Source organism: Erithacus rubecula, assembly GCF_903797595.1.
Source record: "Erithacus rubecula genome assembly, chromosome: 9".
Lineage (NCBI taxonomy): Eukaryota > Metazoa > Chordata > Aves > Passeriformes > Muscicapidae > Erithacus > Erithacus rubecula.
In genome coordinates this window covers 29,654,066-29,681,635 of record NC_136660.1, presented here as the reverse complement: position 1 = coordinate 29,681,635, position 27,570 = coordinate 29,654,066, and the positions used below count along the sequence as shown (strand labels likewise).

The 27,570-nt window shown below is 43.7% G+C and overlaps 2 protein-coding genes across 2 annotated transcripts in view; one reads left to right on the top strand and one right to left on the bottom strand.

Annotated features, from left to right (window-relative positions):
* Positions 1-19,798, top strand: part of EIF3A (eukaryotic translation initiation factor 3 subunit A) — a 28,375-nt gene extending 8,577 nt beyond the window's left edge. Inside the window, exons 7-22 of the mRNA XM_079312498.1 lie at positions 147-318; positions 1,256-1,360; positions 2,101-2,199; positions 2,876-2,992; positions 3,382-3,567; positions 5,678-6,025; positions 6,252-6,356; positions 7,995-8,108; positions 8,374-8,496; positions 9,231-9,384; positions 10,327-10,511; positions 12,194-12,282; positions 14,418-15,295; positions 16,569-16,743; positions 17,154-17,323; positions 18,533-19,798. Of these exons, the coding sequence (XP_079168624.1) occupies positions 147-318; positions 1,256-1,360; positions 2,101-2,199; positions 2,876-2,992; positions 3,382-3,567; positions 5,678-6,025; positions 6,252-6,356; positions 7,995-8,108; positions 8,374-8,496; positions 9,231-9,384; positions 10,327-10,511; positions 12,194-12,282; positions 14,418-15,295; positions 16,569-16,743; positions 17,154-17,323; positions 18,533-18,774 (3,262 nt within the window). The 3' untranslated portion in view covers positions 18,775-19,798. The remainder of the gene's footprint in view (positions 1-146; positions 319-1,255; positions 1,361-2,100; positions 2,200-2,875; positions 2,993-3,381; positions 3,568-5,677; positions 6,026-6,251; positions 6,357-7,994; positions 8,109-8,373; positions 8,497-9,230; positions 9,385-10,326; positions 10,512-12,193; positions 12,283-14,417; positions 15,296-16,568; positions 16,744-17,153; positions 17,324-18,532) is intronic.
* A 6,003-nt stretch (positions 19,799-25,801) lies between these two features.
* Positions 25,802-27,054, bottom strand: NANOS1 (nanos C2HC-type zinc finger 1). Its single transcript, XM_079312497.1, has one exon. It carries the CDS (start codon positions 26,978-26,980, stop codon positions 26,201-26,203), a length of 780 nt encoding a protein of 259 aa, XP_079168623.1. The 5' UTR covers positions 26,981-27,054; the 3' UTR covers positions 25,802-26,200.
* Between the last annotated feature and the right edge of the window lie 516 nt (positions 27,055-27,570).

Sequence of the window (27,570 nt, the reverse complement as noted above, 5' to 3'; positions counted from 1 at the left end):
GTGTTTCCTCTGTTATTTCTGGTGTTTTTACACAGTTTTGCATCATGGATGCAAATTAATTTCTCTCTTGAACTGGCACACAGGTGAACAGGAATTAGTAAGTGTTCTCTAGCAGTTCATCTCTTGCACTTCTGCTTTGTCACCAGGATGTCCACTCGAGTCCTTTTGGCCACCCTGTCCATTCCAATAACTCCAGAGAGAACCGATATTGCTCGTCTGCTGGATATGGACGGGATCATCGTGGAGAAGCAGCGGCGCCTGGCCACCCTGCTGGGGCTGCAGGCCCCCCCTACCCGGGCCAGCCTCATCAATGACATGGTGGGTACTGGGCTGCAGCTCAGCAGCTTCATAACCCTGACTCCTGCTCCTAAAGCACCGTGCTTGGCTGTGGGACAGTGATTTTAAAGCTAAAACAGCTGTGTGCTTAATTGGGACTTAATTGCAGATTAGGGCTGTTTGGAAATGAATGCTTGTGTGCAATTCAATGTAGTCTTTTATGTCACCCAAGCAACAAATATTGATTTGAAACATTGAGGGGTCTGCAACATGTTATGATCTAGAACTTTGGGGTTTTTTTTCTGACTCTGAAGTGTGTAATTAACTGAACCAAGTGCTTAATTTTCTGTTTTAAATGTGTTTTGGATAAGCACAGGCCAGATGTCAAATGTTGGACCATATGGATCTAAGTGATTATGAAAACTTCCTTGTTTTTAATTTGAAGAGATGTTAGATTTATCTATCCTCAGACCTCCCCAAATGCTTGTAAACAAATTAAACATTAAATAATGGGTATTTTCAGAGAACGTTCTAATCGCTTGCAGTCATTTGCACTAATATCTAAAATTTAGGTTCAAAGCTCATTTTACAATTTGAATTAATTCTTCTTACAGCATCTCTCCAGTCTACCTCAAGCTCACAATTGAAGGCTTTGGAAATTTAATCATGAACAGAGATGTGTGATTTTAATTTGGATGTGGGCCTGTTTTGTAGTAGGCTTAGAAATGGCTGAGGATGTTACTCTAGTCTCTTTAGCTTGTTTATTTTTTGTCTGCTTTTCCATTTTAGCTACATTTAAGGGATGTAGTGTAGAATTACTGTCACTGCAGTTAAGAATGTAATGAGAAATACATAATCTCCTGTATAAAACCCACATCTGTTGCCTGTTTCACTTGTTGAATATAAATCTTAAAGTACTGAGTATTGATTAATACTGTATTTATGTTGAGATCTTTGGATTTTCTTTTGTTGACTGTAGGTCAGGTTCAATGTAGTGCAATATGTTGTCCCAGAAGTGAAAGAACTTTACAATTGGCTTGAAGTAGACTTTCACCCGCTCAAGTTGAGTGCCCGTGTCAGCAAGGTAAGCTTTTGTATCTCAGTGTGTGTAGTAATTGGTCTTGACTAATGGTCTGTTATTTCAATATTGATTTGTGGTAAATATCAACTAGCTTTTTCTCTTGCCAGATTTTTCAGTAGTAACCTTGATTTGGTGAAGTTCCATCACTATGACATGTTATGGCACTTTGACAAGCCAGGTTATTGAAATAAAATGAAAATTCCCTCAGGTCTTTGGGTGCTATTCAGAGGCTCCATAAAGGTGCAGAGTTTTGGGAATGTATCAGAAGATTTTTTTTGGTGCAGATGATACTGAGTTAATTTGCTTAAAGGTGCAAAATAAAGCTGTGTGCACACGTGGGTATATGCTGGCAAATAGGTTGTGTGCCAAGTGGAAAGATGAACCAATGACTGGTTTTCCTATTAAAAGTAGAGTGTTGGGAGGTAGAATAATGTGAGAGCTGTTGATTAAGTTAGTGTAAATTCTGCAGTTGAAGCACATCATGTTCTTTTTCTTTGATAGTGGGAACAAAGATACTTGAGGTGCTAAAAAGAACTTGAAGGTAAATTAACAGTGTGGTAAATGTTGCCAGTACTGTCAGTCGCCTTCACACAAAAACTGTCAGCTCTCCTTTGTAGCTGTAAGTGTTCTGATCAAAGGATGCACTTTAGTTGTTTTAAGAGCTGTAAACAAAAAAATGTTACTTTAATGGTGAAGTATGTACAGGTCAATGCAGATAGAGTAACTTTTCAGACTTTTGTTAGGTTCTGAACTGGGTGAAGGACCAAGCTGAAAAGGAACCTGAACTGCAGCTGTACATTCCTCACCTGCAGAACAACACCATCCTTCGCCTTCTGCAGCAGGTATGAGTAAAGATAATGTATGTTCCTAAGTATACATAAGTCAGAATATGCTTTGGGGAAGGATAAAGTTGGAAACTTCAATGCTGAAATAATTTTTCCTTCTATCAAATGGAAGACTGTTTGATTTTTGAATGTTATATAACCCATATCTTCAGTTTCTGTTAATTTAAATGCAACTTGATAGTGGGGTACAGTGGTTAGTCTCTTCTCTAGATTTTCTTCATTATGTACCAAGTTTCTTAAAACTTCTCTTTGGAGTAAGGTCAGGGAGGGGAATATTTCAGTTTGGTTTTCTTTTTAGTTGTTTTGTTTTGTTTTTTTTTTTTAATTTGTATTGAAAGTTTTTTATAAAATGCACATTTCATTGACCTGCTTTCGTTACCAGTGATGAGCAGTGTTATTTCTGGTGTGCTAAAGAAATAGTTGAAGGCTAATTAGCAGCATAGCTGGATGTAGTTACTGCTGCCAGTCTCCTTCATACAAAGCATCTATTCAGGAATGGGGTTTAATCTGAATACAGTACAGAAATAAAATCCTCAAATAGTATTTGCAGGTGCATTAATATCTATACATTCATCTATTGACAATTCAGTGAGAGTTAACCTTAAGTCCTGTACAACAACTTGTGATTTCTTTTTATTGAGGAAAAACACCTAATGTTTCTGTTCACATTCAGGTGGCCCAGATTTATCAAAGCATTGAGTTTGCCCGTCTGTGTACCCTGGTTCCTTTTGTGGATGCTTTCCAGCTGGAGCGTTGTATTGTGGATGCAGCCAGGCATTGTGACTTGCAGGTGAGTGCTGTGACAAGTGATGTCTGGGTTTCATGTGTACTGCATGTGATGGAAAGGATCTGGATGGCAATGTGGAGGAAGAGGCAAGAGTGATTTGTCTTTCAGTGCTCATTTCATGAAACCATTGAAAGTTCAGCCTCTTCCAGTGATTTTGTTGTTGCTGTTATTGTTGTTTGGGGTTTTTTTTCTAAACCATAGAAGTAAGACAAACTTTCATTGTCAGCCCTCTTTTTCTCCTACTAATTTGGATTTTCTCATCAAGTGGTATAGCAGAATTTTTTTTCAGGTAATTTCTGCTTAGAGCCTCTTTGACTCATGGTGGTCATAGGCAGAGCAACAGAGAAATTATTCAATAAAAAATCTGATCCCTTTTTTCTGTTTTTACAAAGGTTCGCCTTGATCACACAACACGGACGCTGAGTTTTGGTTCAGATTTGAATTACTGTACTAGAGAGGATGCTCCACTGGGCCCTCAGCTGCAGAGCATGCCTTCTGAGCAGATCAGAAACCAGCTGACTGCCATGTCCTCAGCTCTGGCTAAGGCTCTTGCAGTCATTAAGCCTCCTCACTTAATGGTAAGTCATTTAAAGTCTTAAGAGAACCTTTTAATGAACGTGTTTTCTCAGATTAGATGTACATTTTACTTCCTTTTTTTTTTCAGCTTAGTAGTAGTCAGGTTTTTTGTGCTTGTAGAGAATTCATTCTTAAAAGCACTCAGCTACTTAGTTTCTGGCCATAACTAAAATATGGCAAAATGCAAACAAGAGGCCTGAGTTTAAAGTTTCCTGTCTTAAATACCAGGTTTAGGATATAACAAATAATAACTTTCCCATACATGAGCCTGCAGAACTCGGATTTGTTTAAAGTTTTGCATGCATATTTGAAAATCCAAGAGCCTGCTTCATTTATTCTTCTTGGAGAAACAGCTGTTGTGAAAAACCTGGAATGCAGCTTTATAGAACAAAACATCCCACAGCTCAAGAGCTGACCTGTCTTTGTCATTTCCTTTCCTCCTCCCTGGGCCTCTTGGCTTCAAGGTCAGACTCCTATTTCAGGTTTTCCAGAGTGCTATAGCAGCAAGGTGTAAATCAGTCTCAGATTTCCAGCATGCTTTGGCCCTGGCAAATTAAATCTTCACTTCTTTTACTAGAGCAGTGGTAATATTTTCATTTGTTGTAGGTTTATGAAAGATTTCATAGCTAACACATCAGATATTTGTTCCATAGGGAAAAAAGGCTGATAGCAGCGTGTCTATGTTAGAATCTCTGCAGGCTGAAATTTTAAGTAATATTCTTAAAATCTAAATACAGGAAGTAGAACTGTATCATGACATCCAATACTCACTTCGTTATGTTAGCTTGAACATATATTAGTGGTTTTATAGTGCTTAAAATAAAAATATTTCTCTATAGATTTTCCATTAAAAAGATTTGATTAGCTATTGGTATTAGATTGTCATTTTGAAAGAAAAAACATGCTTTAACTATACATTCATGGATAGAAATGGCAGTTAATCTTGCACTTGACATGCTAGTACAGTTAGTAGCTGAATAAGACATAAATCCTCCTCATTTAACTCAATAGTGGTCCTTGCACTTGTAAAATTGGAGAACAGTGTCAAGGTTAATATCAGTCTGTGGTTAGAGAAGCTACAGGACAAGGTGATAGTCTTTTTTTCCTTCAAAAGTCTCAGGACTATTCAAGTCCAAACTTTCCACTTTTGTCAGGTGTTTAAAAACTTCTAATTTGTCACATTTCTAATAATTCACAAATTCATAAAATTTGTTTGAAGCTTTTTACTTTTGTGTTTCTGGCACCTCCATTTAGCTCTAAATGCGTGCAGATCTGCAGCAAGGTATGGAGGTTTCAGTGTTTTTGCTGAATGCCCTAAAGGTGACAGGTCACTAAAAATACCCCTGGGTGCTCACATTTCAGGAGTAGCATGGCTGGGGGAGTGTGGGAGCTGATTTGGGCTGCAGTGTTTGGCTGGACTCATGGAAATGGGCAGCTCCTTGAACTGGCACAGTGACACCTCCTCATGTGGACAGGATGAATGTCCACAAAGAGCTGTGGGGGTGCTGGGGGTAGGAAGGCTGCCTAAAGAACAGTCTTATGTTCTAGTGTCTACAAGCCTAGTTTTTGGTTGTTTTGTTTTGGTTTTTTTTAATAGAAGAATGAAAATTGTTTTAAATACAGTGTTTAAATTGTTGGCTTATTTTTTAATCATATCACAGATAGTGTCTTGTTTCAATTAGGATACTTTTTTCTTCTATTAACGGGTTTGGAAAATAACAAAACTTTAAAAGAGCAAAGTGGTTTTGGTGAAATAAAGTACTTGTGGTGATATGCTTGCAAACACATACAAACAAGATTGCTCCACACACCCACTGCAGTTAAAGATTTCAATATCAATAACATCTGTGTGTGCAGTATTTTTGGACAGAAAAATGTCTTACCCAAGTCATGTTGCAGAATGTTGTCTTTTACAGACAGCTTTGTCCACATGCCTTGGATGCCACTTGGATAAGTGATAAGATTTGCCACTACATCTGTATTTCCATTCAGTTGGCAAGTTTGGAGAATGGAATTAACTTTGCACTTTCCTTGAGAAGCATTTGCTTTGCTTACTGCCTTTTTAAAGAGGGACTATTTACATCATTGTCTTTATTCTTCCTTTAAATCCAGCAAGAGAAGGAAGAACAACATCAGCTGGCAGTCACTGCCTTCCTAAAAAATTCCAGGAAGGAGCATCAGCGAATCCTTGCCCGCCGTCAAACCATAGAGGAGAGGAAGGAGCGCCTGGAGAGCCTGAACATCCAGCGGGAGAAGGAGGAGCTGGAGCAGCGGGAGGCAGAGCTGCAGAAAGTGCGCAAAGCTGAGGAGGAGAGGCTGCGCCAGGAGGCCAAGGAGAGGGAGAAGGAGAGGATCCTGCAGGAGCATGAGCAGATCAAAAAGAAAACTGTTCGGGAGCGCTTGGAGCAGATTAAGAAGACTGAACTGGGAGCCAAAGCCTTTAAAGATATTGATATTGAGGTAGGGGGTTTGTTGTTGCAGTGGGGAGTTATTTTGTTATGTTGTCAGTGTTAGATTGCTGGGCTACTGGAATTTCATGGGTTTGTACTGCAACTGGTTTTGCAAACTGTCTCTCTTCAAGATGAGATGTAAATAAACTTTAGTTCTAGGTTTGGATGGGACCTTTATTCCACCTTTTGTGGAAGTATTTTCTCCTTTTTATATTGATAACTTTACTTGGTTTTAGGATCTTGAAGAATTGGATCCTGACTTTATTATGGCTAAACAAGTGGAACAGCTGGAGAAAGAAAAGAAGGAACTTCAGGAACGACTGAAGAATCAGGAGAAAAAGGTACAAAGTAGGAAGGGTAAAAATATCCACATGGCCTGGGCAAGGTGAAACTCAGGACTTGCTGCTGTATTCAGGTTTGAAACAGGGGTTCTATGGTACAGTTGGTGATTCCAGTCACTTAAAATTGGTCTGAAGAAAAATGGCAAGTAGAAGTGTCAGTTTAGTTAAAAAGGTTCCAGTGTCTTTGACAGGCCTGTAAAGCAGTTGTTTATACTGGACAGAGGAGCAGAAAATACAATAACAGTAGAATTAGTAGTCACCTGAGTGAATATGATCTTCCTGGAAAAGTCAACACAGCTTCTACAAAGGGAATGTTAGCAAGGGCTTCCTCTTAGAATGCTCTGAAGCTGTCAAAGCAAACACATGACTAAAACTGATAGAAGTTTTTTATAAAATGCACATTTCATTGACCTGCTTTCATTACCAGTGATGAGCAGTGTTATTTCTGGTGTGCTAAAGAAATAGTTGAAGGCTAATTAGCAGCATAGCTGGATGTAGTTACTGCTGCCAGTCTCCTTCATACAAAGCATCCATTCAGGAATGGGGTTTAATCTGAATACAGTAGAGAAATAAAATCCTCAAACAGTATTTGCAGCTGCATTAATGTGTACATTCATCTGTTGACAATTCAGTGAGTTAATCTTAAGGCCTATACAACAACTTCTGGTTTCTTTTTATTGAGGAAAAATACCTCCTCAAAAAATGGGGTAACTAACTTGGATTTCATAAAAATACCAAAAGTTCTTCAAAGAAACTCCTAACTTAGTAGTGTGACAAAAGAAAGTTTTTGAATTATGTTCTGGTTAGATAGATTTAAAAACTTCATAAAGGGAAAGCAGGGAAAAGAATCCCTCAATCTTTGGCTTTGCATATGAAATGATGGGCTTCAAACTTAACATTCTTTGCCAACAGTGAGAACTTTGTTCCTCTGCATTTTGAGCACTGTCTGCAGTTCTGATCTCTTTACATCCAAAAGGATGTGGCTGAACTGGAAGTTTGACAGGAGGCCAACAAGAATCATCAGTGATGTAGATTGGCTTCTGTGGAAGAAATGTCTTTGTAAATAGTGCTCCTCTGTCTGACAGATGTCTAGAGAGAGGATGTGGTGCCAGTCTGTAGGAATGTAGCTGTTGTAAGAGCTGATGGTGGGGGCAGTGGTTCCTGCACTGCCTGCAAGGGGTAGTGGACTGAGAAGCATCAGTTGAAGCCAGCAGGAGCTGTGTTCAGAGCTGCTTGTAGGTAGAATTTGATCTTCATGCTGTGAGCCACAGACACACAGGAGTTCTTTCCAAAGTTCATTGTTGTATATGAAAAGCTTTGAGTTCAGAAGGACAAGAGAGAAAATCCACTAATGTTTAAAATATAAAAATGCTTCCAACAGAGAAAATGCTGGGAGCTGAAAATGGATGATGCTGAGAGAGAATTGTGCTGTGCTCATTTCCATTCCTGCACCCTTGCCTGGGAGTGCACTTACTTACCAGTAATAGAGGCAGGTTCTTGCTTAGGTTGACCTTAGATGGTCCAGTGTGGTTGTTGCTATTTTGCCATAATATATCAGATATATTGGAGAAGTCTCCAGAAAGCAGGGTGCATTATGTGTGCATTATATCAGACCAAAGATGTGTGATCTTTTCTCAGATTGACTACTTTGAAAGGGCAAAGCGTTTGGAGGAAATTCCTTTAATAAAAACTGCCTATGAGGAACAAAGAGTGCATGATATGGAGCTGTGGGAGCAACAAGAAGAAGAAAGGGTAAGAATTTTTTGTTGAATTAATAAAGTGCATTAGCAATGCATGAAAAATAGTGGGTTTTGCACTGTTTGGTTTTTTTCCCCAGCTCTTTCCAAAAAAGAAGGAAAGATTGAAATGTTAGCTTTGTGATTTCACTGTTTTAGTGGACAGCAATTTCATGTCTCTGCTCTGGAAAGGGGAAGAGAAAATTTCTCCTTCTAGGGGCTGGTGTAGATTGAATCCAAATGTATAGTAAAGTTATACTTTGTATATTTTCTGTTTTCAGATCACCACCCTGCAGCTGGAGCGTGAGAAAGCCCTTGAGCACAAGAGCAGACTCTCCAGGATGTTGGAGGATAGAGATTTATTTGAAGCCAGACTCAAAGCATCACGACGAACAGTTTATGAGGTACATGAGATGTGACATTGCTAACAAAGTGCACCCCTAAAGTGAGGAACTAAAACTGAACCAAGTATTCTTCATCAAATTAGAAACAAATTAGTATTTTAAATGGTTCAGAACTGTGGAATTGCTAATTTTCTTCTTTGACTTTAAAATTAAATTTTTTCACCCCTTCGTAGGTAATATTGCTTGAAATTTTTGACAATTTCTGGAATGGCTTATGTGGAAAATAAAAGTTTTACTGAAATAAAACTTGTTTATTTCAGTACAGCTATTAGTAAGGGATCACTGGGTGTCATAGAGGCAGGCAGCTGTATCTGACTGTTCATAGCTTTGAGTATTTAGCTATGTTGCAGTAAAAACTGGCTTTACCAAAAAAAAAGCAGAAGATGTGTTATGTTAATGTAAATTAATAACTGCATATAATTCTTTCCAATAATAGGGGTAATTTTGGGTAATATGTTTTAGGTACTGGTAAATTATTATTTAGACAATTCCTTTTCTGAAAAAGCAGATAAAAGACTAATACTGTGCATGATGATTGATTGTCTTCTACACTGAAGTGGATTCTCTTACACAAAATCAATTACAGAAGAGACAAACATAGCAAACAGGCCATTTTTCAGTGAAACAGAATTAATATGTTGCAGTTGTTTTGAGTTTCTGTGTAGCTTTATTTAACAATTAGTGTAACTCCTAGCTCTTGGACATTCCTGTGAGGTGTGCTGTTGGTGTTTCAGGATAAGCTCAAGCAGTTCCAGGAGCGCTTGGCAGAGGAGAGGCGGAACCGTCTGGAGGAGCGCAAGAAGCAGCGCAAGGAGGAGAGACGCATCACTTACTACAGGGAGAAGGAGGAGGAGGAGCAAAGGCTGAGGGAGGAGCAGCTGCTTAAAGGTGTGATTGAGAATGGCCACTGTTTCATCCTTTGCATGTTTGAACCTTTCTATTTTGTAACACAGCTAATGTCTGGTTTTCCTGTTTCGTGAGTCTGGAGAGTCTTTACAACTTCCAGTTGTCACACCTTCCTTGCTTACTTGTGCAGCATAGACAGGAAGGTAAAGCTTTGTAGCTCCTAGACATGAGTGAAAGAGGACATAAAGTAAGGGAGGCTAATGAAAAAATGAGTCTATAATTTTAGCCTATAGTTGGAGTTTTGGGCACCTGTTTGTGCACTTCCTTAAGGAAGTAAAAAAGGGAACATTGGTGTCAGATGAAAAACTCCAAAACTGTAAATGACTCACTCATCTTTGTGAATTGTTTTGTCTGATAGCTGAAAAATAGCCTGTTTCAAGATTTAAAGGTGGAGAGGTAGTTGTAAGCTGCAGGATGAATTTCTGCGCTATTTGTCAATTTGAGGTTGAAGATCTTGTGTATCAGAGTTCATTGTGATGCAGTATTTAAAAAACAAACCAAAACTGAAGCAGTCATGAATATCATATTTCTGACACTATTAGCTGATTTTTTTGTTTGACCTTTTCTAAGGAAGGGGTCCTCTACCATGTTTGAGGTAGTTACTGATACTTTAGTTGCTACAGTTATGGTCTGTACATTGAATTAACATACAGATACTGGAACCTTTTCTTTCTTGCTAGCTGTTCAAGATGTCTCATTAATGAATGTATCACAGGTTCTTTCCATATTTCTTTTGAGTTAAGAGACTGCAGAAAACAGGTTCTGTGTTTAGCCAAACACATCATATGAAACACTTGTATTTTTAAGCATTTATTTTTTCTAGCATCCAAGGGGAGAGATTGTACTGTGTGACCCTCCTGTGGATAGAGCCAAGTGTTGGAATTTGTGTTGGTAATAGATTCTCTGTGTGTGTCCATGTGGCAGAGCGTGAGGAGAAGGAGCGCATCGAGCGCGAGAAGCGCGAGCAGGAGCAGCGCGAGTACCAGGAGCGAGTCAAAAAACTGGAGGAGCTGGAGAAGAAAAAGCGCCAGAGAGAAATGGAGATAGAGGAACGAGAGCGCCGCCGAGAAGAGGAAAGGAGAGGTCTGGATGACCCCTTTTCAAGAAAGGTGGGCAACACCTTCAGTTTTCTTTCCTTCTGACTGCTCCTCCTCCTGTAGATTATTTGAAAGAAGGTGTTAGCATTGCAAAGTCATAGTTTTATTTATTTGTTTCTTAAGTTATAATGGCTAATTGAATAGTTAAATTACTGTCACTTAGTTTTAAAAAAGCTCATTATCAGGATCTGGAATCTAATTTAGCAGTAGAGTTTTAAAAATAAAGTTCTAAAGTTTTTAGAGTTCTTGGAAACTAAGATCTCCAAGCTGCTTAAAAACTAAATCAATCAGGACTAAAATGAATATTGGACAAAATTTTCTTTGATACAAAAAGAAGGAAAACTTTTGGGAGGAAATACACTGTCAGAAGTCAGAAATTCAAGTAGATATTGAAGGAAAATCCCCCCACATTAAACATAAGAACATAGGTTTTGTATTTTATAAGAAATGTGTAATTACATAAAACCAAGATGTGTATGCAACTTTGTTTACAAACATAACTTGGATTGGGAGAATTCATTATTCCCATGCAACTGGAAACAGAACAACAAATGTTAATTGGAAATGTGTAATGGTTTGAAAGAATGTAACTAAATACCATAAACCTTCCACACTCTCACTTTTTCAGAATTTACCATTCAAGAGAACTAGTTTTAAATTTCATCCCCCACAGCCTTTCTCTTTGTTTAATACATATTTCATTGAGTAACACCATGAAGATAAGTTACCAGCTTGCATAAACTGTTTTGATGGGTATTTTTTGCATAAGAAGTTTTCTATCTGTGGGCACTTGATTATATACAAAAGCTGGCTCAGGTTCTTAGAGAGATGCCTATATCACTCCAGAAATTCCATTTGCTGTTTTGGGATTCTTTGCTCACTGTTATTTGGGGTAATTTCAAAAGCATTTACGGAGACTGTATAGTGAATATGCAAGATCTTGGTTAACCCATATTGACAAATAACAATTTACAAAGAGGGGTTTAATACTGGAATACCCTTCTTATAAAGAGATTGTGATTATATGAAATCAGGTGTTTTGGATGGTTTAGCTGACTAATTTCTTGTGGAATTAAGGCATAAAAATCCATTTAAATGATTTGTCTGGCAATGGAGAGACTTTAAAACTTTATTTAAAAAAAATACCAATAGATTATTGCTCTGATCTGCAACCTCTGTGAATTACTAATACCTCAGCTCTTCTGTGCACTGAGTTATTGGGAACAAAATTGTCCTTGCCTCAGAGAGCTTTCAGTGTATTCAATTACATTTCCTGATGAGATCAGAGAGCACAAAAGCAAATAATTACTTTAAGTTTGTTCCTGTTGTCATAAGCCACCAGGAAAAGTGAAGCTGTTAGAACATCTCCTTTGTGACAACAGGTAGTGGCTGTGGCTGACTGTAGCTGTTGTTCAATTGTTCACACACTTTTCATAAACTTTTTTGTGTATTTGCATATATCCTACCCTACTGGTAAAGTATGTGGCATAAGGGGAACCATGTTTTTTGTTTAAATTGCAGCAGAAACAATGAAGTCAGTTAAAACCACTCTTTAGTTACTCAAACTCCTGATAGTTCAGTGTTCTGCAGTGTGACAAGTGAATTTTTAATGACATGCTCGAGGGTAAAATATATGTCAAAAATCTTGGTTTTAAACTATTCATAGAGAATGTTCCTAATTTCTTTTGACACAGGAATCTCGTTGGGGTGACAGGGAGTCTGAGAGCTCCTGGAGAAGAGGTGGTGAGGCAGAATCTGAGTGGCGTCGAGCCCCAGTGGAGAGGTAATGATACACTGGCTCAAAGTGTGGAGGCTCCCATTTTGTTGCTGTTGCTAAAGCTGCACTAATTTGATGCCATGAGTAATATCTCATGCCTTTACATCTCTGAAAGTTACCTTCTATTAAAAAGTTCCTTTGTAAGGACCTTGGAATGAGAGAGAGGTTTTATCTTGGAAGCATGCTCAGATAACATTCCTGTTTTATTTGGCTTAGATATGTGAAGGCAAGCAGACACTTTCTGTGTGTGATAAACAACTTGCTTCCTTGGATTCCTTTTTAAATTAATAGATTCTCTCCCACTCAAACATTGGTGTCAGTTCTATAAATACAGAATGGGGAAGGATGACAAGCAAATGCAGTGTTCCTGGATGATGAAATTCTGAGATTTTCCATTTAGAAAATCCACAGTAACTATGCAAGTCCCAGAGTAAATAACAGAGCAGAAAACACATGCCATAAATTAAGTCAAGCTCTGAAGAACTGTATTGAACAGGGAGGGATATATTTCTGAAGGAAGAAGAATATTATGAATATACTCTGAACTTTAAAAATAAATCCACACTAGTATACATCTATTTTGGATATGATCACTGTTTTTCTGCTCCACCTCAGAATGAACTGGAGCTAAAAATATTTCTGATTGTGCACATCTAGTTCTTAAAAATCTGTGCTGATGGAAATAACACTGCTGATTCCAATTGGCAGTATGTTTTATTGCTTAATTAGCCTTGCAGCTAGATAGATTTTTGTAAATGTCTAACCCTAATTTCCAGAAGAGCAATTTAAATCCATTACTGCTTACTCCAACTCCAGTGGAAGCAAATTTATTGACTCTTTCTCTCTCTAGTAATTTCTTAAAATGTTTTAGAAGGGTGTGATATCTCTATAAACAAAATAGAATTCCATCATTTCTTAAAAGCTGTGTTACCATTCTTGGTAGTGAGCAACATGGGATAGTGAAAGGTGTCCCTGCCTGTGGCAGGGATGATCTTCGTGGTCCCTTCCAACCCAAACCATTCTGTGATTTTGTGAAGTGTTTAATGCACTTATTTGTGTGCTTCAATGGATGTTTTTTTTTCCATACAGAGTGATACAGCTTGTTTTAGTAATTTCTCATTCAGCTTTTCTAGAGAGTGATTAGAGGTAGTTTAAAAGGAATAGTTTAAAATTAGATTTTAAAATCCAAAGACCTTTCGACAGTATCTGAATGAATTAAATACTTGCTCATTTGATAAACATTATAACCATTCTTCCACATGTATTTTATTGTAAAATAATCAGATTTTTTCAAAGGGGAAGATTATCCAATTTGAGTCTAAATGGAAATTAACAATCTCCATGTCTTGGTTTTTACCTCACAGATCAATGATAATTGCATTCTCCCTTACTCTTCTAAACCCGGGAAATGCACTGCTTGCAATTCCTCAAAATTCTTGAGACTCTGAGTTGTCACAAACAATTGTCTCTTTGTTCTCACCTATCCAAGTCCTACATCTGCTGTTTTGTAGCAAGTTGTTACTGTTTTTTTGTTTACATTTCAGTAGCATAGTCGATTTCTAAACCTTGGGATGTTCTTTTTGTTTGGTTTGGATTTTTTTTTTTAAATCCATGAGATTCAACCCCAGTGCGTTCTCTCTTCTCCTGCCAAGAAGCAGGTACCATTACATTTCTATGATGTTCTATTTCTTGGTTTTTTATGTTTTTTATTATTGCTGAAGAAGGCTAATTTCCTGAAATTAAGAAATTAATTTGGTGATAAAAACAGAGTTCGTGGTCTAAATGCATGTTTAAAATCTTGCAAATAGCAAGCTTCATGTGTAGGGTTGACATGTGCTTGGAGAGGGGGGATACTTAATTGATGGTTGTGGGGTTTTTTTCAGACATAGGTCAAGTTTACCAAATCAGGCTTGGTATAGAAGCCAACCCTCTTCTCTGTGATGTTGCAGCAGATAACCGACAGAGGACTGTCCAGACATTAGTTTTGAAGGAGATGATGAATGCTCAGCCTTTACTGAAGCTGTAGGGACAGTGACCTACACCTGCACCGAGTGGGTGCAGTCAGAAATGGCTATGTTGATGTAAAGCTTTCCTGGATGTCACCTAACAGGTTTCACTCTGTGCTCCCTGTGGTTTTACAGAGACTGGCGTCGAGGAGACCCGAGGGACGACGACAGACCCTTCCGGCGCGGGGACGAGCTGCCCCGGCGCGGGGACGAGCTGCCCCGGCGCGCTCCCGCCGACGAGAAGGAGCGTCCCCCAGAATCGGCAGAGGACAGGCCCCCCAGGAGGGAAGGGGACGAGGACAGGCCCTCCAGGAGGGAAGGGGACGAGGACAGGCCCCCCAGACGTGCCCTGGATGAGGACAGGCCGCCCCGGCGTGCTTTGGATGATGACAGAGGAAGCTGGCGAGCTGCAGATGACGACAGGGGTCCCAGACGTGCGCTGGACGATGACAGGCCCCCCAGACGTGCCCTGGATGATGACAGGCCCCCCAGACGTGCCCTGGATGATGACAGGCCCCCCAGACGTGCCCTGGATGATGACAGGCCCCCCAGACGTGCCCTGGATGATGACAGGCCCCCCAGACGTGCCCTGGATGATGACAGACCACCCAGACGTGCTCTGGATGATGACAGACCACCCAGACGTGCCCTGGACGACGACAGGCCCCCGCGGCGCGGGCTGGACGACGACAGAGGCAGCTGGCGCGCGGCGGACGAGGAGCGAGGGCCCCGGCGCGGGCTGGACGACGAGCGGCCGCCCCGGCGCGGGCTGGATGAGGACAGGCCCCCCCGGCGGGGGCTGGATGATGACAGGGGCAGCTGGAGGGCCGCAGATGACGACAGGGGACCCCGGCGCGGGCTGGACGAGGACAGGATGGGCCGGCGGGACGAGGACAGGGGGCCCTGGCGCAGCGCGGACGATGACAGGCTCTCCAGGAGAGATGAGGACAGGGGGCCCTGGCGTGGCGGGGACGACTCCAGGCCAGGCCCTTGGAGACCATTTGGCAAACCAGGTGAAACACAGTGATACAATAATCCTCCCTCCAAAGTGTGTGTTACATATAGTGGGTGTTATATCCTTGATGCCAGAGATGGGAGAATCAGCTCTGAAAACATCTAGATTAATTTGGCTAATGTGGATACTCCTCTACTTAGTATAATTAAACCTTTTAATTTAGTTGAATTTTAAAACAGTTGCTTGTCTGGAAGTTACGTGATGGTCACATGCTTAACACTGGTCACTTCCCTGTGTGCAAAATCAAAATATACAAGTTGAACGCTCTGCTGGGAGCTTTTTCACTAGATTAGCACACCTTGAACTCTTTCCCTACCCCTTCCATGTGTCTGAAGTTAATCTCCTTCTAAAGGAGGATTTTGATACTTCATTCAAGTGGGTCTGGTTTTGATAAGCCCTGTCTATATGTACAGAGATAACGTTTTTAACATTCCCTTTTTGTTTTTAACCCTTCCTGAAAGTCCTGCTTAGAGCAGAGCTTGGATTAAATGACCTTCTGAGGTCTTTTAAAATCTGAATTATCCTATTCTTATATTGCTTATTTCTATTCTTAAGTGTCATTGATGGTGTCTAGAGCTGTTTCTGATTCTTTCCTGAACTATTGATGACATTTAAATATTAGATAAGACCTTGATTTCCTGGTTCTTTTCACTTACGTATTGGCAGGCACCAGGTCAACTTTCATAGACACTAATTCTCTAATCCAGAATTTTAGAAACCTTGCTATTAATATCAAAACCTGCATTTCAGTTTTTCCTATTTAAAGCCAAAGCGGGCTACATAATAAAGAACTCCCATTATAAATAACTGAGCAGTATTGCAGAGTGCAGTCTTAAGTGGATGGTAACAAAAGTGACATTTTAAAGTAGTGCTTTAAAGAAGCAGTAAGTTCTTTAAAAATCTGCTTGCTTAAAATCTCTGTGGATTTTCACAAAGGAATCTGCTGTCTGAGCTACACCCTTTGCTTCTTGCACTTGTTTTGCACTGGACCCTTGTGGTTTGTAAATGAAATCTGCAGGGTGCAGCCAGCTCTGCTGGACTATTCCAGGCAGCCCTGACATGAGGTGTGCGTTACTGGCTTTACATTTAGCAGCTTGCACAGTGCTTTCTCTGTGGCTCCCATGTGCAAACCTCTTACAAACATCTTGAGTTGGATCTTCAGGTGTCAGAACTTGAAGAACCAGTTTCTGTGAGGAAGTAAAGGGTTCTTTGTCTACAAGAGAGATCAGAGGTCAGTCACAAACTCCTTTGACTGTGTTTCTTTCTTGCAGGGGGGTGGAGAGAACGAGAGAAGGCTCGTGAGGACAGCTGGGGCCCTCCCCGAGACTCCAGACCTTCGGGAGACCGTGAATGGGATCGAGACAAAGATCGGGATGAAAATGAGAAGGAACGGGAATTTGACAGGGAGAGAGATTTTGATCGAGACGATCGTTTCAGGCGTCCCAGGTCTGATTTCTGTTTAAGAACTCCTAGAATGTTTCTGGTAAAAAACAAAAAAGGGCTATGCTGGTACAGGAATAACGTGGAATTGCTGAGTGAAAAGAAAAGGGTTGTTTGTGTGAATCTAAGCACTTTAGAGCAGCAAATGGATAGGGGCATTTTGGGGCCTTTTTAGTTTGTTATCTTTAGGATGATGTTATCTGTTTACAGGAAGAATTCCAAAATGCTTAAAATGCTTCTAATCTTTTATTTTTAACCTATTATCAAGAGAATTCCATGTTAGGCTCCAGAAAAACAAAACCAAAAATAAGACACCCACTGGGGTTGTAAATAGCCACGTTATGATTTATTACTGCTCCTTTCCACAGCAAAGATACAAATCTTAACATCTAGTTTTATGTTTTGCGTGGCCAAAGGGATGACGGCGGTTGGAGGAGAGGGCCAGCCGAGGAAACTTCCAGCTGGAGAGATTCAGGTCGCCGTGAGGAGTGGGACAGAGGTGGCCGTGACGGGAGGGAGCGGCGCGGCGAGGACCGAGAGCCGCCCCTGCGCCGAGGGCCGGCCCCGCGCGCCGAGCGCGACGAGCGTAGGTTCCCTTCGGTGTCCCCAAACCCTCCTCTCCCTGCTCCCTCACATGGGAACAGCTCATCTTTGCAGCCTGCCTTCTAACTGCCTTCCCCTAAACAAAAGAATAAAAAGCACCTTCGGCGTAACTGAGAATTCAGGGAATCTTAACTATTTGTAATTTGTTCTTTTCTATCTTAGTAGCATTTCACATCGACAGGAGGAGGATAACATTTCAAGTATGCACTTCTCACAGGATTGTGTCTGGGTGTATGTTAGTCCTTGTGTTTAGATTATCAAGGCAGACATCCCAGAAATTAATTTCTGACCCTTTCCTTAAAGCCATTAAAATGTGACAGAAATATTTCTGAAAGAGGGTTTCACACCCTATTTGGTATTAATTGGTAATTAATATAGTATTAATTTTGATGACATACCTATATTAGTTTTGTATATTTATTAATCCTTTGCTGTGTTCTTAAAATACAGTAACAGCAAATCCATTTAGTCCGGAGAGACCACCACATCTTGTGATTCTGGTATTCTTATCTTCAGAATCTCATTTTGTCTCTGCCCCAGATGTGGGTATTCCTGCACTTGGGAGCAGATTGGAACAGAACATGTGATCAAACACAGGAGTGCTGCTGACAGAAAGGCAGTGTTCTCAGTGTGGACATTCTTTTTTTTTTTTAATGTATCAAGAAATTTTGGTATTTGACTTCTTGGCATCTGCCACAGCTTTGTTCACACACTCTTAGCATTCTTTTTGGTGGAAATGAACAGTTTTTTGTACAGTAAGGGGTGGTGGATGTGGTTACCAGTGGAGTCATGTAATTCAGTACCATTTGGCCTCTGATTCCAGTAGGCCGAAGAGCCATTTCCTCTCTTTTAATAACAGCAAATATCTAAACATTTTCCACAGATATTTTTAAGTCAGGATCTTTCTTTTTTCACAGTTCAGTCATTTTCTAAGGAGACACTTTTGTGATTTTAATTCTGCTAATATAAGAATATATTTTTACACCATAAAACCAAGTACATCAGTAGAACATTCTTATTGCAGTATTTTAAAGACGACGCTGAGCTTGCTCACCACAATCCCAAACTTGAGACGAGGTTTGAGTAGTTCTGCTGTTACTTCCCTATAAAATGAAAACGTGTATTTGGCCATTGTCATTGTCTCTGTTAGTTGGAGGCTGACTGAGCTGTTTCTGTTTCTCCTGCTCCGCAGCGAGCTCGTGGCGCCGCGCTGACGACAGGAGGGAAGAGCGCGGCGAGGAGCGGGAACCGGCGCGGCGCTCGGGCCCTGCTCCTGCTGCTCCTCCAGCTGCTGCTCCCCCAGCAGCATCCAAAGAGAGGGAGAGGGATGGGGAGAAGGAGAAAGGATCCTGGAAACCAGAGAAGGAGCGTGAGCCCGTGCGCCGCACTAAAAACGAGACAGATGAAGAAGGGTGGACCACCGTACGACGTTAAGTGGGAATCACAGAGTTGAACCGATGTTTTAGTTTTGATTGGATCGAATCCACAGGTTATATTTGTGCTTATAAACGTTCTGAATTGGAATTCTTTAACCAATGTTTTGAGGTAACATGAAAGCATGAATTACTTACTCATATAGATTGATCATGCACAAAACTCACAGCAGAAGGTTGGAAATTGAATGCCAGGTTTTGAAATTTCAAATGATGCTTATTTCATGGGTCATTTGTTGCTAAAATAAAAAGAAGCAAGCCCAACAGCTGTCTTCAGTAGAGCTTCTCTCTTGCACCAAAACAAGCTGTCCTTTATATTTTTAGTCTTTCTTAATTTGGAATGGGGTACTATTGTCACAGGACACGCATTTGAAAATGCCTCTGTTCACACAGTGGAATTATTGAAAAGGCAGAGCTAAAAGAATTTGCATAATTAGCCAAAAAGTAGAAATGCCCTCTTTTACATAGGTATGTTGGAGGACAAGTGGTTTCTGAGATATTTTATCACTATCTAAATTCAGTAAGTTGTTTAAATTTGAATTGAATACAATAAACATTGTGAATTAGCTACACTGGGACATTTTATGTAGATTTACTTGAATCCATAATGCCTCTGAGGCCACTTTGCAGTCATTGTTCCAGTAATGTACACACTGCTGCAGTGTACAAATCAAACTTGCAGTTTTTACAATTTCAGTGTTTTGGTAAGCATATGGCTATGTACTTTCTGTTGCCAGTATCACAACTGCTTTTTCCATTACTGGATAATTCATGCCTTTCAAGGATTTATAAATATTGTCATATTTAAAATGTGTGGTTTTGGAGAAATTGTTTAATTTTCCCCCCAATTTTTTGTCTTCAGGGTCAATTCTTTCTCTTTCCAAAAAAGTGATTTGTAGTAATGGCTGTGTTGACTTCAAAGCTGGGGTGCAGTAACAACAAGGAATGATCTGGTCACACTGAAGCCAACACAGAACTTGCTGCTGTGTGTTTCTTCAATGATAAATAAACAAGTTAAGGAATTAGCTGCTGCATTGTCTTGGCTTTTTAGTGAGTCCTGCACTATGTGTTCATGCAGAACAACTGTTGAACAACTCTTTTCTGTTCTCAGACCTGTTCTGTACCAGCTAAAGGAGAAGGTGAGAACACCTGGGCTAGTTTATCCCTGAGAAACCTGATGAGTGAACAGAAGTTGTAATACTCCTCTTGTCCTTTTCCTGCCCTCTTCTGGGTTATCCAGGGCCAGTAGTTTTCTTGGGGAAAACTTGGTCTCAGAGCCATCTTCTCAGGGTTTGATTTTTGTGTCTTTGGATCCTGTCATGTCATTGCTGGTTGAGTCACAGGGCTCGTTCAGGGAGGAAGTGTTTTCCAAGCATTAAAAAAACTGTATTTTTTGTTCTTTATACAGTCCCAAAAGGGATGGAACCAGAGAACAGCAGCCATTCTTGGTAATCTGTGCCAGTGTTTTCCACCCTCATTGTTAAAAAACCTCTTGTATCTAATCTGAATCAACCATCCTTCAGTTTAAAACCATTACCCTTTTCCTATCACAACAGAATCTGCCAAAAAATCTTAGATGCTTCTTACAGGCTCCCTTCAAAGGCCACAGTTAGGGATCTGTGGAACCTTCTGTTCTCCAGGCTGAAAAACCCCAGCTCACAGGGGAGGTGCTCCAGCTCTCTGGTCATTTTTGTGGCCCTCAAACGTTTACACCTCTCTCTTTTGACTTTGTGTCTCTCTACTCACTGTGTGCTACTGTGGAGAGCTGGAATTTTCCAGATAACTTCCTAGTAGGAAATGGGTGGCTGCTGTGGGGTCTCCCCTAAAACCATTCCTTTTTCCAGGCTGAACCAGCCCTGTCCCCTCAGCCTTTGCTCCCAGGAGTGTGCTCCAGCCCCTGAACACTATGTTGGCCCTCTGCTGAACTCTAATTTGGCCAAGTCCTTCTATGGGGGGAATGGAACCCCAGAGGGGAAAGATGAGGTGAGCTGAGGGGGATCCTTTCCTTCTACAGGCACGATCCAGGCCCAAACAGTTCAGTGCCCAGCTCAAACAGCCTGGACCCTGCTGCCTCATGCTCTGCCAGGACCCAGATGTGCTGCAAGGGCTCCCTCCTTGGCTGGGCAGCCCCTGCCCTGCTCCCTCTTGAATTCAGCAGGCTCCTGTCCATCCCTTTGGCCAGCAGCCCTGTCCCAGGTGTGTGGGCTGGAGCTCCCCTTGAGTGTCATCCTGTGGCAGCCTCCAGGGCCTAGAGAATGGTTCCAGCTCAGCCCTGGACATGCAGCCAGTATTTTTGTCTCTGTTATTTGGGCTGTAGCATCCTGAGCTGGGGTGCAAGAATATTGGGTGAGACAGTGCTGAAAGCCTTGTTAAAATTGAGATGAATATCCAGGGCTCCTTTCCTCATCCACAAAGATACTTTATTATAGCAGGCAGGTGAGCCAGGCATGGATTACCCTCAGTAATTCCATTCTGGCTGTTCCCAGTCATCTTCTGCATCCTTTCTGAAAGGACTTGCTCTGATTTTCTCAGGGACTGAAGTGATACCATCTGGCCTGTGCTTCTTCAGATGGTCCTTTCAGCCTTTTATCAATGATAGGCACAACATTTGCCTTTCTCCAGCCTTGTAATATGTAAATAGTGATTATACCTTCAGCTTTAATTGCATCCACAAAGATGCTTTCACACAGGGATGAGTGTTAGTCATCCCTGCAGCAGCTAAAGCTGTTTCCCAATCTGTGTTATTAATTTGCATTATTTGAGATTGTGATAATGTTTTCAATGAGTGTTGCATTCTCAGGATTGGGCAGCTTGAGAAGCTGAGGAGATGTGAGCTTTGCAGGCTTTCCAGTGTGTATTTAATTGCTTGATCTGTTTAGACACAATACTGACTGACAGTGATCAAAAACCTCTGCTGACCAAACCCAACAGCTCAAATCTCCCCCTCCCACCATCATTAAACATGAGCACAAAATTAGGAAAATGTTGATGAAGCCAAATGAGTTGTGTGTCAATCTTTGCCTTAAGTTATGCTCCATTAAACAGCTAAAATTTTCAGTGAACCATAGAAGAATACAAACTGTCACAGGCTCTATTTAGAAGGCAGAACATAAGGCTGCTGCTGTTTGAATGGATGCAAATGTTGATGGATCAAAATAAACCTCCAGCAAGGCAGTGTCAGGTATGAAAAATGCTGTTTCCTTCCCACTCCAGGAACAGTCCAGACACTGACCCAGCCCATTGGCACGACTGAAGGCATCACTGCCATTATATTTAAGCTTTCTCTAGAGTGTTTTACCTATAAAAACTAACATTTTTTTTACAAAATCCATATTTATGAGTGCTGGCAGGGTGCAGTAGTGCTACTCCTGACTGGGCACAGCCACAGCTGCAGCCCAGGACATGTTGTGACTTTGGTGACCTCAGTGAGGCCATGAGGAGGATGGTGGGGTGGACCTCAGCAAGAGTACTGGAAGGCTTGTCTTGCTGCAAATGAAACATATCTTTGTTGTTTTACTGTCCTTGGGCTGCTGTCATTGGCAAGAACTGCTGCACATAAGCAAGTTCTCCTCCTGTGGCTAAAGGGCACTGCTGAATGGTGTCAGCCTACAATGGGAAGGCATTAGGTCAGTGAAATGCAGCATCCAAAATCTCCCTGGTATTCAGGCACTAGTGCCCATCCTGTGCTTTCCTGCAGCATTGCAAGAAGTAGGCATTCAAGTGGTGTAACAAAAACTCCCAATTCTTCCTTTTTTGCCATGGCAGGGCAAACTGGAGCTGAAATGCTCTACACTTTGTCTGGTCCTCCTCTTAAATAAAAATAATTCATTTAATTACAGTAGGATGGAGATTCTAAAAACAATTTATTAGCATTTTGCTAATCAAAACCTCCCTTGCTGCACTTTAAGCTCTGTTAGCCCTTTCTCTCTTGGATAGGAAGCTTTGCCAAAGCTTGTTACATTTTTAGTGTATCACTTGTTTTGTCCAGGCAACAGTCATTTTAGAATTTTATCTTCCTCCCCATGCAACTCTTAGCAACTCATCTCCAGTAACAATTAATCTATATATCTGGTGGGTCAAACTGACACTGTAAAAAAGAAGAAAAAAAGACATTTATAGCCATTGTGGTTTGGTCCTATGGCATCTGCCTGAGGCACTGTCAGCAGACTGACAGCAACCTGCCCAAAGAGAATTTCCATTAAAGATGGGCACAGACTTATCTGACTAAAGCTGAATCAAGTTACCTCTACATCTGGAAGTAGTTTCTAATTAGAAGTAGCTTGCTTTTTGCCAGGACTAGTACTAGCTGAGGATGATTATCCAGTATTGTGTTCACTCCTCTTGCCAGACTATCACTATAGAAAATGTCATGACTTACATGCACAGGTTTAAATAGCTGACCATAACATTTTGATTTGCAGATGCCCATAGAAGAGTGAGAATAGTATCTCACTTTTTACAGACCTCTTCTGTGGAGCATAATACAGCTCTAATCTGGGCTGCTTTAAGATTAGGCTCTTTGCTGTTCCCAGAATTTAAATTACTAATGCAAACAGTTCCCTGTATTAAAGGAGTCAAAGTAGCAATACACTGTCTGTTGTAATAACCTTTTTGGAGCTACCAAGAGCAAGCCTGTTTCTGCTCACTCAATGCCACAAGGAGTGTGCTGGTGCACCAGAAATAACGTGAGCTTACTTTAAAATAAAACGAATCAAAAAGCCTTTAAGGTTTAGTCTGTTAAGACTCACACTTGGAAATCTTTAAAGGGCAAATTGTCCTGTTGAATGATTACATAAAGAATCTGAAGAGCCTTGCTGTCAGGCTCTTTTGCTGAATCCTGTCATCTTTCTGCAATAGTCTGAAGTTTGTTGTTTGTTTATTGTATCTCCCCCACCCCCAACTGGTCTGGAAGCTGTTACTGTTCCCCTGTACCTGTTAAGCCTTTGGTGAGATGCCTAATTCTGGGTGGCAGTGATGACAGCAGCTCTTGGCCTTTCCAGAGCAAGCTGCAGGTGCTTGGAGAACAGAACCAGGAGCAGCAGGCAGCAGCACAGGCTGAGGATAGAAGCTTTCCCCTTACACAGGCTCTGCAGAAGGCCAGGGCCATCCAAGACACAGGATCTGCTGTTATCCTGAGGGATTTCTAGGTGTTGCTATAGGGCTGGTGCTGCACAGCAGCTTAATGTGAAAACCAGAGAGGTGGGGCAGGGACATGGCAAACACCTCCAATCCAGCCCAGCCAGTTAACCCTCAGAAAACACCCGAGACACATTTTCTTTCATCTTTCTTGCTTTTGTGTCCAGTAACAGTCAACTGCATTAAAATGTATATAAGGATCTTCAAGTTTCCCACAAGGAGGTAACAAAAGTACAGAAGAAAACTCTTCCCACAGCATCACACTTGAGCTTGATTCTAATGTGTGGTGGACACAGATTAAACCAATGTGGACCAGGAATCACAAAACTAAACACATCTAACTTTAACAGCTTAGAAAAGCCTGTGGTGCACTCCCCATAGAGCAAGAGACAAAATGTAATGTGTTTAGCACAGGGAGAGGGAGGCTGGCACAAGGATAGCTGTAACCACTAAGTATTATTTAGTGCAAGCCCCAGTGCATTTGATAATTAGACCTGACACCATCTTTGGAGCCATCTGATGGAGATTTCAGGGAACACTTCCACACAAAAATCACTTTCTTCCTCCTAATTGCTGTGGCTGCAAGTCAACAGCAGTGATGAATAATGAGCCCTGGGTCCTCATCCCCAGCCCATCCCACACATGTTTTGACTCCATTCTTGACTGTCCTGCTCTCCTGACCCCATCTGCCACCCTGCTGAGCTGCTTTTCAAAAGGAAACCACATAAGTGTGGTGCCTCCTCACTTTCCTAGTTCCTTTTTCTGCCAGGACCATCTCCCTTCTCATCTTGCTGGTGATGTCCTGGCAGTTCCTCCACAAGGCTCTCTTCACCTCCCTGCCCTTGGCAGGGCAGCCCCTGTGGACTGAGCACCCCTCCACACCCCAGGTGACGGTGAAGCCACACAGCAGTGTGGATCCTCTGCACTGAAAACTCCAGCACCAGCCTTTCTGCTCCAGAGGACTCAAACTCCAAACTGCTGCTGCTCCTTGTTCTACCTCTGGGTAACAAAAAAAACCACCCCAAAATAAACAAAAGAAGCAATTCCTTTCCTTTTGGGGATTAGAAGTGAGGCAGTACTGGCTGACAGCACCAAGGAACTGCCATCACTCAGAGTGGTCCAGGACTTCAGCCTAATTCTTATGCTTTGTACAGTCTGTGCAGTGTTAAGGATATTCGTTATCCACATGGGTAGATCTCCTTTACTTGCAACGAGTTAAAGCCACATTCTCTGAACTCTTGAAAATAAACAAACCTCCCTTCCATTCTCCTATGGTCACAGCTTTCTGCTTTACTCCAGGTCTTTTTCCGTCAAGCTTCCCCCATTCTCCACCACAAACACAGCCACATCAAAGCTTGCTCGATTGCCACTCTTACTGCCTTTCTGTCAGCAGAAAGGGCTCAGTTTGCACTCCAGCCTGGAGTCATCACGTTTCCAAACATGCACTTGGATGTTTTCTCCTCTCAGCCCTTCTCTAAAGCTGAGTATTCGTCACGGGGACCTGCGAGACCAGGGCGAGAGGAACGGTGACCGCTCGGATCCTGCGATTTCGGGAAGCAGGTGTCAATTACTGAGGGGCAGGTTCCATCGCGATTCGCTCACCCGGTTTTCAAACTAGCAAAGAAAATCGGTGGGATGTTTGCTTTAGGAACTGAAAAGCAAGCTCTTTTCACTGAAGGAGTGTTGTACCCTAATTAAATACCCTGCTATTAACCGGCAATGAAGAACAGCTCTCCCGCCCGCTGTCTCGCCGGCACGGATGCGCTTCGGGTCGGGCAGAGCCGAACCGGACCGGGGGCTCTGGGGGCACCGGGGACCCCCCGCCACCTCCCCGGCCCTGGTTTAACCCTCGGACCCCCTGCGGCACGCCCACCCAGTCAGATCTCGCCGTCTCCGTAAAAATCACATATATATTTTTTTTTCTTACAATAAACAAACACAGCGCATCTCCGGCTCGCAGTCCCCCTGCCCGGCGCCGGGCTCCGCGCGTTCCAGCGCGCAGCGGGGCCGGGGCAGTGCCAGCGCGGGGGCGAGTCCCGGGGGTCCCGGGCTAGCGGCCCCTCCTGCCCAGCCGGGGGCGAGTCCCGGGGGTCCCGGGCTAGCGGCCCTTCCTGCCCAGCCGGGGGCGAGTCCCGGGGGTCCCGGGCTAGCGGCCCCTCCTGCCCAGCCGGGGGCGAGTCCCGGGGGTCCCGGGCTAGCGGCCCCTCCTGCCCAGCCGGGGGCGAGTCCCGGGGGTCCCGGGCTAGCGGCCCTTCCTGCCCAGCGCGGGGGCGAGTCCCGGGGGTCCCGGGCTAGCGGCCCTTCCTGCCCAGCGCGGTCCGGGCGTGCCGGAGCTGCCGGGCCGCCGGCACTTTGGAGAGCGGGCAGTACTTGATGGTGTGGGCATTGTCCCCGCTGGCGCCGCACAGGGGGCAGGTGTAGCGCCGCAGCACCGGGCACAGGACGCGGCCGTCGGGTCCCTTGAGGATGTGCGTGGTGTAGAGAGCCACCGCCTCCTTGTTGTTCCGGCAGAAGACGCAGACCTGCAGCTCGGGCTTGAGCAGGCGGGAGGCGGCCCGCGGGTGCGCCGGCAGCCGCCCCGCCACCACCAGCCCGCCCCAGGCGTGGGCAGCGCCCTCCCGGCCCGGCAGCTCCCCCGAGCAGTCCAGCACCACGGCGGCGGGGCCGCCGCGCCCGGGGAACGGGCTGAACTCGGCGAAGCGCTCCTCCAGCAGCCCCTCGCCGTGGTGGTGGTGGTGATGGTGATGCCCGCACAGCTCCAGGTCGTGCAAGTCCAGCGCGCCCTCGAAGTACGGCCCCGCCGCCTCTTCTTCCTCCTCCTCCTCTTCCTCCTCCTCCTCGGCCGGCGGCACTGCGGCCGCCACCACCACCGAGGGGGGCTCGGCGCCGAAGCCCTTGCCGGGCCGCACTGCCTTGGTGATGAGCGTGGCCAGCCCCAAATAGTCGTTCCAGGAGTTGAAGACGTTCCCACAGGCGCTGTGGCTCCGGCCGCCGTAGCGGGCGCCCGGCAGGCACTCCACGGGCGGGAGGTGCCGGTGCTGCTCCAGCTTGGTGCCCGGGAATGCCTCCATGGGAGCGGCCCCTCCCTCGGGCGCGATGCGGGGCAGCGCCGGACGCACCGTCCGGTCCGGTCCGGTCCGGTCCCCTCCGCTCCGCGGCCGCTCCCGCCGCCTCTGCGAGCGCGCGGCCGCGCGCAGCGCCTCAAGTAGGGGGCGGGGGCGCGGCTGCCGCGCTCCCATTGGCTGCAGGACAGCGCCCTCCGCGCACTCATTGGCTGAGCGGCCGAGGGGGCGGGGCTCGGCCGCTGGGGGCGCGCTCCGGTCCCGCAGGTGCGGCGGGACCGGGACCGGGATCGGGACTGGGATAGGGAGCGGGATCGGGAGCGGGATGGGGACTGGGATCAGGACGGAGATCAGGATCGGGATCGGGAGTGGGATGGGGATGGGGATGGGGATGGGGATGGGGATGGGGATCAGGATCGGGATCGGGATCGGGAGCGGGACCGGGATTGGGACGGAGATCAGGATTGGGATCGGGAGTGGGATGGGAATCAGGATCGGGAGCGGGACCGAGAGCGGAGCCGCAGGATGATCCGGAGCAGCCCGTGTGAGCCGGACCCGGCAAAGCGCAGTCCCGGCCCGGAGGAGCCGGCAGGGAGGAG